Here is a 12,713-nt window from a genome sequence, read left to right on the forward strand (position 1 = left end):
CAATAGATGTAGCTCCAGAAGGAGAGAGTGGCACTCTCAATTAACTTTCTAATGACTGGATTTCAGCTGAAAGTTCAAATACTACATATTTAAGTCATACAGAATTATTTATTTTGAAGTAAATCACTAGTGTCTGTTATACTATGAAGTTTAAGGATTCATAAAACAGTAAGATTAGTAAAATAATAACCGATGTATTGCTGATGTGAATACAATGCTTTAAAATATCAGTTATAGCAATTTCTAAGAGCAGAATGTATGATGCCATGCAAATTAATGTATTACTGAATAGATCATGGAAGTTAGAAAACCTTCAAGCACAACATTAAAAAGTATGTGTATTCCTAATTGATATAGCACTTAGCTACTGTACCAGACACTGAATTTAATTAAAATCTTTTCTACGTAAAATAGAGAAAACAATGTTCTTTCTATCTTTCTTTTTCCCTCCCTTACATTTTCTGAGAAGCTTGTTTTGCTGTTTTGAACAGCATCTCGAAGAACTTTGCAGTGCAGATCATCAACAATTGCTGCTGGGTGTCGTGAGCTGGCACAATGCACCATTGCTTCTATATACCTGTGAGAGAAAACAAGACCACAACAGACCATTGAAAACTTCCAGTTTCACATGATACAGCATTAATAGTGTTTAAAAAACACTACAGAGAAAAAAAAAACAAAACACTGAGAGAAATAAAGGGCACTTCACAGGTCAGCATAACATTGTTTGAGCTTCACAGGAAAAGCAGAATTCCATTCACTAGGTACAAGGCCCTACTGTTCCATTAGTCACATGATTCAATCCTTTTACCTAGACTTTTGCCAAACAAAAGTAAAATTAATTACCTGTCCAGTGCCTCTGCTACAAGAGGAGTCAGAACTACATCTACAGTTCCTTTTACTTCTACTATTGCTGTTGTCCGTGTCTGAAAGACAGGATGATCCAACGTCCATTCTTCTGTTATTGTTTCATCATCTGTATTTTCTCCAGATTTCTTTTCCAAAGGAGTATAAGGTGTACTAGACAAGTCAAACACATATTAAAAATCCATGTGTGTAAAAAAATAGAGGTACCCTCGTATGATTTTGATTCTCAATAAAATGCATAACATGGATTTCTACTACTTTCTTGCTTCTACTGTACAGCTTAGGAAGCACACAAAATATAATTGTGGGTCAAGGCCCTTTCCCTAGATTCAAGTTCAGCCTTCAGCAATGCACTTATAAACACCTCCCAAATTAATTTAAATTAAGTTGCAATTTGTAATCTTAAAAATGTGTGAGTGAAATAGTTTAATGTTTCCACAGTGTACTTTCTTTTTGACCAAAAAGAAACATTTTATAATACAATACACTGTACTACAACAGACCAGTAGTGAAAACGACAGCTACAAATAAAATTTTGGCAAGAGCCAAAATGTTTAACAAGAGTATAAGGAAAACCCTGCTTTCAAAAAATATGCTAATAATGTTATACAGTATTCAACTTACTTAGATGTTGATCCTGTAAGCTGCATGCCTCTGTCCAGTAACGAATTAGCTGTAAGGCCCTGTTTAACCATCTAAGATAGAAGTGCAAAGAAATTTATTACATTCCTTCTATAAATTAAAAAATATCCAAGGAATATTAAAATTCATTCTTCTCACAGATTTTTTTCCTTAAAAGGATACCTCATATACAGATTCTCCAATATACTATACAGGAGCTCACATAAGCTGCCTATGATTCAACAGGCAGCAACTTAAAGTGCAACAATGACAATTATTATTATTATTATTATTATTTCCACAACCTCCCAGTCATGCAATTCACGATCTGAAGTCAGAAATCCAAGGAATTTCTTAACTAAAAGCAAAGCAGCTTCAATTTTCTCATAGCTTTATTTACACAACTGGCGTACTATGCAACTTTATCATGTTTTTAATTCCTCCTTTATATGCTCTTTCCTCCTCCCCCCTCCATACCTTAAAAGTTGGGACAGAAAGTTGCTCAAATGATGATGAACTTTCCTCACTTGTTGGAGTGTCGAGGTCTAAAGGGCGATGCAATGAAGATTTTGAAGTTCTTTTGTTAGTTGGATGCTTTACTGACCAGTTGATCACTTGGAACTGTGTAAGATAATTTTGGTAACATGCCATTACAGGCTGCTGGGAAGTAATTTGCTCAGTTTCCAGAGTCTTATCAGGTTCCATGACATACAAGTTCTCACCATGCTCATCTTCTCCCAGAGCCGAAACAAATGAAGCCTGTGAGGGATGAGTCTTAATTGGCAATGTTTTAACATCTTGACTGATTTCTCCATGGACTGTGCTTGTTAAGGGCCCTTCCACACTGTGATAAATAGACCCTCTACTGTATTCAATTTTCTGAGCTTGCTTTTTTCTCTTCTTCCTCCCTGGATAGGTTCCTGGACCTTCATCACTACTTATTGGCTCAAACTCTTCTGCTGCAGAGAAGTAAGCTTCACTGTCAGCCATTGACATACTGGAATCCATTGAGCGGTACTGGTGAAACGAGTTGGAATCTGCAGATGGAGTATAGGGGAAAGAACCAAAGCTCCTCCTCTGCTTTGGGGAGTCCAACACATTCTCATCACTGCGAGACACATCACTGCTGAACTGCACACCAACTGGGACAGGCTGCTTGTCCCCATAGAAAGCTGCTGTGAGGCTCTTGGTGCTCCCGAGCCGCGTGGAACAGACGGATGCCTGGCGCTTCAGCGGAGACCGCAGGGGAGACTGACCAACAGGCCTCTCCTGGCTGACAGGGGATGCAGGGCTGCCCTCTACACCTTCAGCTGCAGCACTGGAAACAAAAATTAAAGGTTTATTTGCTTATTTCATTATTAATGATTCTCTCTTTACATTACAGGAGCTGTCAGATGCTTCAGTGATTCTGTGACTTTCTATTAGGATAGAAATTATTTTCACAATGCTGATGACATACTAAGCTCTGCCACTTGTTATTCCACTTGTCTACATATAGTGATGTAAAAAAGAACATTAATGGCAAGGGCTGTAGTCTTAGATGCTGGATTTTCTATCTAGATCAGCTACTCGTCCTCTATTTAGGATCCAAATTTGCATTCAAACTAGGAAATGCATTTCTTCAGTACCATGAGAAAATAAGCAACATTTTATTAAGTGCTAGAGATAAGGGTATTTTTCTGTTGTTATGTATTCAAAAGTCTAATTATACTTCCAAGTGGACAGTGTACTAACCTTCCATGACCACCTTCCCTTTTGGCACCAGACAAGAACTCCTTCTGTCCCAGGTGATCCTCAGTAGTTGATGATGGGCTTTCCTTCTCACCTGCAAGCAAAGGGAGTGCAGCACTAGAACTGCTCGTTTCCTCTGAAGAGGAGGAGGAGCTGTGGGAGCGCAACGGGACTTGTAGACTTAGATGTTGAGCTTTTCTTTCTATTTCTATACCCATAGATCTGCACTCCCAATCTTTTCGTTTTACACCGTTTGCTTTACCTACGATCAGAAACAGAAAAAAAGATAAATTAGCACAACTGCAACAGTCTCTTCCTGACCCACTGAAATAAAAAACCTTATTAAATGAAAGCCTAGTTTTGAAATGCATACACATACTAGCATGCTGAACTAAGAAAAAATGAATAAAATCTTAACAGCAAAACATGAGATTGCCTTGGTAAACTGCTTTCTACATAATAATAGATAGAAGTGAAAAAAGCTTTTTTTTTACTCATAAAGCAATTGCACACTAATGTAAAAACTCAGTGTATGAAAGCTTGCCCACTACTTTCAAGCTACTGTCTGTTCTTAGAGGGGCCCAAGCCACTACAAGACCTCTTCTATGAGAGCACCACAAGTGCTACTCATTAACTAGAGCTGGAAAGACTATAAAAACTAACATGTGGTTAAGAAATTATACTTCTGGTCAAAATAAAGTAAAAAATTACAGTACAATCCATCCTCACCATCTAAAATTTTAGGAATCTCCTTAGTAATTATCCATTCTCCTGGCTGCAGTAAAGATTGTCCATAAAACATATCAGATTCTGCACTTGTACTTGAGAAAGCAGAGCTGCTTGAAGGTGTCAGCTCCTCAAGTTTGAAAAAATCCAGTCCTGTTAATGTGCCACCAAAGAACCGGCAACCACCAAGACAGCCACATTTGTTCTTGCTTCTCTTATTCCTCAAATTATCATCAGGCCACAAAAACCACAGCCTACATCAAGGCAGAAAAACAGAAAACAAAAACATGACCATGTTAGACTTCTACATTTATATTCAGTGGCTACAAGATGAAAATATATCCCTCTTTTACATGTAAACTCCTGTTTCACCCGGCATGAAATGAGTAATTGTGATTTGTAGCTGAAACACACATCAGACACAAAATAAAGGATTAGATCCTGAAAGGAGCAAATCACATATGTATATGCAGTGCCCAGTCAACTGTGCTCAGGCAGAGATTATGTTCATGTGCCACAATACAGAGTAACAACCCTTTCTTTCTGCATGGAGGCAAGCACTGTGAATATACTCCAAACTGGTGTATGCTGCTTATGCCAGAGGCAACTGCTCTTCAGAGAGACACAAGTCAAAGTTATACCAGGCATCGTGTTCACAGCTTCTCATCAACTTGCTCAGGGCTCTGTAAGGGCTGTTTTCAGTTGAGAACAATAGACTAAATTTGATCCCCTTCTCTCCCTGATCTTCATTTCAGGGGACAGGGGAAGGATGAGGGAAAAGCAAGTTTTGCCAAAAATCATCCCACTTTGTACAGTCAAAGGACATTCAAACCGCCAACCCCACAGCTAAGCATTCAATGTAATTTAAAAGACCTACAAGAAACTAACCTACGTAAGCAAAAATAAACAACCTCAAAAGCCAAAGTTCCGTCTTTAAATGAATGTATTACTAAATTATACCCCCCAAAAGAATTCAGATGCATCTCCTTGTTCAATTGCATCTCTTACCTCTTGGTTCGGTTATCATGCGTTTCTAAGAAATGTCTCTGCACTTCATGTTTAGCAGGATGATCTGCAGCTAAAGCGACGTCAGCAGTGATGAGCCCCAAGTTGACAGAGCCAGCTTCCAGCCAATATGCCCTTCTTAATATTGGCTGGAGACCAGTTCTGCAATTGTTCACCTGCTCAACATACTGTCTCAGTTGAACATCTTGAATAGCAGCGCTTACACCTTCTCCAACAGACTGGTTGTGGAGATTGCAGTTTGCAATACGTATAGCACCCATCTGAAAACACATATAAAACACCAGCTCTGATGAACTGTACAACAACCCACCTGTCCAAATAGCATCAATCATCCCTGACACTGGCATGCACCAACAAAAGATGACACATGGTTAGCCTTTAGACTTTAAATAATCTAAAAATATTGAACCAAATTTCCTGCACAGCTTGAGTTCTCTCCAAGAAGTCACAGTATCTGACGTTTCAGATGGAGTTTTCAAACTTTTCACATGGAAAATAAAGAAAGATGAAAAAAGAACCTGGCCATGGAAGAGCTACCCACCCACAGGGTTAATATTAAATTAGTGCTTCTCATCTCTGTCACAGACTGTAAAGGAGCACTGGAAACTTTTTTTTATTTTATTTTAATGAAACATTGAGTATGTAATTTTCTAGAGTGGTTCAGGTTATTAAGCTGCTTTTGAAAATACTGACATTTATGTTTATGCCTGCAAACAGTTATCATTTGTGTTTGTGTTTTTTAATACTGGGCTCAGTAGAATTTGGAGTCAAATGCTTTTTTTTACTGCCACTCAGTAGCAAGCCATTCAAATTACAAGATGCCATATCATAAAAAGACATTATAAATAATTACTGCTTTCCTTTAGTTTCTTACTCATGGTATGAAGCTGTCCCCCAAAACTTAGATACTAAGACTACCTTGGCAAACCAAATCTATTCATGGACAGCACAACTACCAGTCACTTTTTCTGCCACAGCACTTTTCTCCTTTTCTGTTGTTACCATAGCTCAGTTCTCTCTTATGTTCTCCTGCATTGAGTAAATCAGTCCATTTTTCTCATGTATGGTAAGATAATGGGGAGACACAGCAGGTTTTCTCTACACGTTTTTTGAACTGAGGATACACCAGGCAGAATTCTAGAAGCAGTCAGGCAGTGGTGCTGACACTACTCCCATCTCCATCAAAATTATATCTTAATTCAAATAGCTGTATTATATAAGGTGAACATGAGTTATCAAGCATTCACTTGTACACAATCCATATCAATCATTTCCAGTTGCTAAGTTACTAACTTATAGCACATGTTCTTATTAGCTGTCAGGTACAGACATGGAGATTTTTATTCCACAGTGTTTTCTTAGCTGTCTATCAAAAAATACAAAGAACACTATTGACAAAGAAGTATTTTAACTATTGTTAAGAGAAATATTACCTTTATATTGGTGGCACAGCCATGTTCTACCACATACAAATCTGCTCCATCCATGGCTAAACGTGTCATGGTGTACTTTAAGTCATCAGATGTTGGACACGGCCCAGGGACACAGTTCATCTGAAGGAAAAACAAAAAAGAAATAAGATTTACATTTACATTAGGAGTTTAATTTGTGTTTGTCCTTTTATTTGTGTCCTGTTCAGCAGACACCTAAAACCCAAGGAATAAGAAGTTATTTAATTTATTAGATTATATAATTATTAAAGTTATTTACTATAAGAAGTTATAAGAAGTGTCTTGATAACTTCAAGGAAGGATTTCTAAAGTGTTCCAAAGAACCTCTACAAAGATAGCAGGCAAGTAAGTCAGATGAAAGGTTACCTTAGAGTCACAAAAACGACGATCAATTCCATGTTGGCATATTATCACAGATTTTGGCCTTTCCAGTTCAAACTCCTGGCACACCACATGAAATACAAAGGTCTGTCCCCAATCCAGAAGACACGCAAGCTGTAAGCATATAACAACATGTTGTCTAATCCTAAGTAGGTAAAATGAATTTTTAGTATTTGACAGAGTACTGAAAGATCACCACCAAAGGCTGGGAGGTGAGAAGGAGTAAAAGGAAAAATGGTTTTCTTTGGCTAGGCAAAGGAAGGGGCACTTTAAATCAGCAATAATTTAACTGAAATTTAAAATAGCTATGGCTGTCCTGCACAAAATGTCTCTCTCTACCCTTAGTGTTGTCGCTCCACATTTTCTTGCAGTATATCACACTATGAGAGGGGAAAATTAAAATACTAGAATACATTAACATACACAGATGTAACACTCATGCACTTCCCTGTACTGACAACAGTATTCACTACTGTTTTTCACTCATGATCTTCTACCATCACCCTTTCAAATTCCCATATAACATTAGCTGCCCTATTACACCTAGATTTAAGACTAATATCAGATTCAGCTCATTTGGTATCTCCTATCCACTTAGAGAAATTATTAGCTTTTAAAGGCACAAAATTACAGTTACTTAAGGTACAGATGCATCCAGATCAAGTGAGATGATGTGCTTTCCAAAAATCCATACGATGCCAGTTTTACAAGAAAGAAGAGAGGTAATATCACAGAGAACAGTGTCTATATGGTACCTGCGGTGCCGTAACTTTGGCTGTAAGACTTCCAGCCTGTACATCTATCAGCCATGCATACTCCAAGGTGTCACTCCCCAGGGGCAGACCTTCTGCTGAAAACATGGCATGAGCACGCAGCTGCAGGCCAGACAGGCTGATGTGACCCTCTCGAAGGACTTCATCCACTGCAGGGCGCTGCCCAGAACAGAACACAGAGAGTGTTTGCACATGATGCACCAACAGCGGGTGTAAAAGCTGTGTAGCTACACATACTCCATACACATTTATCTTCACCTCTTAAATCCTGTTGACTTTTGTATAGCTAGACAGTCCCAAGATTTTCAGCATCACCCATGCAACAATAACTATGCAAATCTTACAGAGGAGAGGGAAGTTTATCTTACTGAAGTGTGTTTTAATCTTTAGCAACAATCATCAACAACCTTCCCTTAGTGAACTCCACATCACTGCTAAGTCTAAGCAGCAATAGTACTGAACAAGTCAGATAGTCAGTCTCAGGGCTGTGAAATTAAATTTAAAAAAAAAACCCAAACCAAAACTTTGCCTGCAAAATTTCTGCTTCCTTGTATGACCATATATGACTTGTGATACAATAATTAAGTTACAGGTTTGAACAATCTTAAGGATCTCATTCAGTGCACAAAAGAGATATGTGGTCTTAAATAAGCAGCAATCCAAATATGCATCAGATTTCTCTTCAGGATATCTTTTCATCAATAATTCCTAATAATTTTGTAATGTTAATAATATCTAATGTAATGTTAATTCAACTCTACCATCAGCACAACTTCCACAATACAAACATACACACAAAGATGACAAAAACATCTTGCTACCTGATAGCTGTCATTCAGAAACAAATTCACTGGAGACAGTACAAGTTGAAGCATTGTTTCTCTAAATCCTTTCTTCATCTCAAAACACAACCTTTCCAGGAAAACTGTAGGGCACTCAGGACCATCTGGACTGCAGTGCTAAAATAAAAATTAAACACATGTTTCAGAAACAGAGAATACACAGCATAGTTGAATTTGTATTAGAAGCAAATCTATGAGTAGGAAGCATGCTAATTTTTCTCCAAAGGGATACTCAAAATGAAGCCTGTGCGACACTGAAAACCTTTCAACAATTACAGAAATAGCAACACAAACCCATGTGTGTGAACCTGAATTTTTTTGATCTAGATTCTTTTTGACCTCCTGGGGATCCCTCAGAATGCAGCTGCATGGACCAGACTGCACATTAAAAGACAGTTCTGCTAATTAGCAAAGAAACCAGAACAGTCAATAAAAAGAAATTATCACACAAATCAAGTGCATTTAACAAAAATCATACAAAAAAATTACCCAGTTCTGCCTCCCAGATAAGCAAAGTGAATCGTGTCTAAAGCTGTTTTAGGTTACCACAGTTTTAGTAGAGAACAGACACACTTTTTAGCAAGCACCACCACAACTTAAAGTTCCAGGGAGCTACTTTAAATCCAACTATGAAACTAGGAAAAAACACACAAAGCAAAATATTTTAGGACTCTAAAGTACTGACCACTGGCAATCGCCCATGCACTTTGTACAAGTTAACGAGCACAGTGATATCCCACGGGCGTAAAGTAAGAGGGTGAACTGGCTTGGATGAACTTTCATTTTCTTTTTTGTCATTTTCCACTCCCACGGCTGTCCATCCAGAGCTTGAAGATGTTGACAGTGACAAAACAGGGCTTGAAATAACTTCTTCAAAATCAGTATACATGTCATCTTCACCAAAATAATTTTCCTAGGAAAATGAATTGTTATGACCATATGGAAAACAAGTAAAAAATTAATAGGCAATGTAATGAAATAGAAATCCAGCCTTTTCCTGTGTTAGCCCTCCCTAAAATAAGTGGTATAGCTACACCCTACAGCTGAAGAAATACATCTACTTTGATAAAAACAGATACAACTTAAGTGAGCAAATTTAGGCCATGTGCTTCGCAGGAAAAGGGGTTCTCTGGAGTTCCCAAAGTACCAGTGTTACAGAAAATCCATCATTATTTACAGAAAAAATTAAAAAAAAAAATCAACCTCCTGTGTCTTACTTAAGTGCATTAAAAGCAGATTTCTGGTAATCTGGCACCTCTTCCCCCTGCCTCCTTAAAAATCCCACCAACAAACAAACAAACAAACCCCAAAAACACACACACAAAAAAACCCTATACTCTCAAAAAGAATTCTCTCACTGATGCAGGTAATATTTTCTCACCAAATCTTTTCTCACTGTTACAATACAGACACAGGAGCTGCTCCCTCATTCATTCTTAGAAAGTAATTAAAGTAATTCAGTCCCTTGACCTCTCATGTTGGCAGAAAAATTCCAACTATTACAAACTCCACTGGTGATTTGTGAGACACAGGCAAGTGAGTACTAGACTGAATATTAAGCCGAAACAGGTTAAAATCTTGAGGTATTTCCTGCTCCCCTCATTCCCTTTTCAGTGGCTCATTTGCTTCCCAGATCTGTTCTTTTGCAAAGCAAGTTTGTAGCACAACCAAGTGAATAGGAAGAGTCCAATAAAAAGCAATCAAGTAGCTGCAAGGTACCCATGTCCTTGAAAAAGGTCTGCAGAAAAGACTTTGAAGGCTTTGAAATAATGACTCCTGTAGGCATGTAATTTTTGCATCTTGTATTGAGTCTCTGAAACATTTTTGGTATTAATGCACACGAATTAATCACAGCTCTGTGGCCAAACCAAAAAACCTTTTACAAGCTAAGTAAAGCTAATCTGCTTTGCTTTTTAGCAAAAGAATATGAAGATCAGTGTTATGATATAGACCTTGAAATATTTTTCATAAGGCAGACCCAGCAGAGGGTGCCAAGAACTCCAGTAACTTACTCCTGGTACCTTCGTCTGGGGATGCAAGGACTGTTTATCATTCATTCCCAGCCTGTAAGTCCTTCAGTAAAAAAACAGTGCACTACACCAAAAAACTAGCCCCCAAGAATAGAAGGCTTAACAAAACTTCATAAATTATTCATATCCAGGAATCTCAATGAAAACAAACGGAAAACAACAATTCAACCACAAGTCAAGAAAGCAAACATTATAAATAACCCTAAAAAATTAGATGCTGCCAGCACAGATGGGCAAAAAGATGGAAACAGTCAAGAAAAAAAAATTCAAAAAAATACCCCAGAAATTTCACAGATTCTGATTTTAAGAAGCCAGACAAATAGGACACTTGGCAATACTTAAAATGCACCAAAAGCATGGGTGCTGACATAGCTTTGCATAAAAGGTGTTGTTAATATAGCTGTAATAATGGATCTTTTAAATGTTACTTTTACCACTGAAAAAGTCAAGAGAATTTCTACACGTAAGTTTCAGAGCAGATACCATTCCTTGAAAGGAAAATTATGCGGATATGGCTATCCAAAAATTTTACGTGTTCCTATGCCTACCTTTATGGAGAGGAAGGCCTTGAGCAGGGGTCCATAGAGGGTTATCTGGGAATCTGGGGAGAGTTCCAGTTCCACGTGGAGCTTGTCTGGAGGCAGCTCTGCAGGGTCAAGGGGGAGGCGGGTTGAAGCTGTAGGAGATGCAATCACACTGTCGGCTGTTTTCTGTGATGGTCTTAGCACAGACAACATTGTTTCTTCCATTTCTGACACTTTGGAGCAAAACAAAGAATAGAACCAACCTTTAATAGAAGTTAGGCTTTTGGCAGACAAAATTCTGTAAATACAAGTTTGTATTAAATATACACTTTTTTTGCAGCTTTCTAATTTGGATTGTATAGTTAGGTTAATATGTCTATGTGACTGAACTGGTTTCTCCCATCTAGTAACTCTGAGAGGACTGGAAAACAAAGAGTGTTTTAGTCAATGTTAATTAAGCAAGAGAAAAACAACTTTAAGTTCTGAAACAAAAATTCAATTTATTTATCTTGCTTTCCAAGTTAAACAAAGGCATGCCTTCCTTTCAGGGTAGCAGATTTCCCACAACCACACAGCTACTGCAGAATAAACAAAAGTGAATAAACAGGAAAAATGCAAAAGTTGTATTAAAAACCTATTGTGAACCACTAGCTCTCTAGGCCAAAATTTCCTCTCAAACAACTCTATTAATTGAGTCACAAAGCACAAAATTTCTAACAGACCTGCCAATCAATACAAACATCAACAGCTGAACTTGACAGCTGTCATATTATATTACAAACACCTCAACACTTCCATCCATTTTTCCAAAAAAACCTCCAAAACATATTTGTTTCTGAGAAACCCAGTCCTAGCAATTGACTCAAAATAAAATACAGATGTTGATACTGTAAAAAACATTCTATCAGTAGACAGAACAGAAGAGAACAGGACTGGATTATTCACAGAAGACAGCTGCAGAGGAAATTACCTGTGTATGTACAAACTTCCAAATGCAGGTTCAGTTGCTACAATTACAAGTAAATGTTTTCCAACTTGAAATATGCCCAAGCTGACAGTCTCACAAGAACACTTAATGAACATCTGCAAAATGCAGATCATCCTCTAAAATTTGAGTTCCTTTAAGATTTGAATTGTTGAAACTCAAAACCTGAAGACCCTATCCAGCATGTCTTCTGACACCTGCTGATTGAGGCCCATTCAAATAATTATTCTAATTATTCATAATTTTGCTTTCAGCATTTCAACTTGAAAGACTTATGTAACACTAACTTCCCGCATACCTCTGCATTTAATGCATATCTGCATTTTAAAAACTTACTTTTATCTCTGTGTTTAAGTACTTTATATCTTTTTTTGCAAGCACATACTTCCAGAATTTGTCTTATTTATAAAATTTTGTAAAAGTTATTTAGACATTTAAAATTTTAAAAATTTTACATACGAGTGTTAGTCTGACCAGTCTAACACTGGCATCTGATGGTCATTGTTCACTCCAGCAGTGCTAGGAAATATCAGAATTTCACATCCATAAAGGAAAGACAACATTATTGTATCACATAGACAGAGTACAGATACTGACAGTATCATCTTTTAACACAGGAAACTGAGACATGTTGTGAAATTCTGCATATTTGATATTGTCAGTTTTTAAATCAAACCTGGTACATTCTAAAAATTTGAGTTCTCCCATTTGACATACAACACTAGGCCAGTTCATAATTCAGCTCTGCAAATGTAA

At 37.5% G+C, this 12,713-nt stretch overlaps 1 protein-coding gene across 13 annotated transcripts in view; it reads right to left on the reverse strand.

Moving 5' to 3' along the window:
- The window catches only part of BLTP1 (bridge-like lipid transfer protein family member 1), an 89,185-nt gene that overhangs the window by 47,640 nt on the left and 28,832 nt on the right, over window positions 1-12,713 (reverse strand). For all 13 annotated transcript variants that reach the window (XM_071753890.1, XM_071753899.1, XM_071753891.1 and 10 more), the window contains exons 19-31: window positions 10,997-11,205; window positions 9,104-9,331; window positions 8,398-8,535; window positions 7,559-7,735; window positions 6,789-6,917; window positions 6,405-6,524; window positions 4,954-5,231; window positions 3,949-4,199; window positions 3,223-3,481; window positions 1,966-2,806; window positions 1,492-1,562; window positions 847-1,020; window positions 457-577 (exon numbers count right to left, since the gene is read on the reverse strand). In XM_071753890.1, coding sequence (XP_071609991.1) covers window positions 457-577; window positions 847-1,020; window positions 1,492-1,562; window positions 1,966-2,806; window positions 3,223-3,481; window positions 3,949-4,199; window positions 4,954-5,231; window positions 6,405-6,524; window positions 6,789-6,917; window positions 7,559-7,735; window positions 8,398-8,535; window positions 9,104-9,331; window positions 10,997-11,205 — 2,996 coding nt within the window. The remainder of the gene's footprint in view (window positions 1-456; window positions 578-846; window positions 1,021-1,491; window positions 1,563-1,965; window positions 2,807-3,222; window positions 3,482-3,948; window positions 4,200-4,953; window positions 5,232-6,404; window positions 6,525-6,788; window positions 6,918-7,558; window positions 7,736-8,397; window positions 8,536-9,103; window positions 9,332-10,996; window positions 11,206-12,713) is intronic.

Source organism: Heliangelus exortis, chromosome 10 (assembly GCF_036169615.1).
Source record: "Heliangelus exortis chromosome 10, bHelExo1.hap1, whole genome shotgun sequence".
Taxonomy (NCBI): Eukaryota; Metazoa; Chordata; class Aves; order Apodiformes; family Trochilidae; genus Heliangelus; species Heliangelus exortis.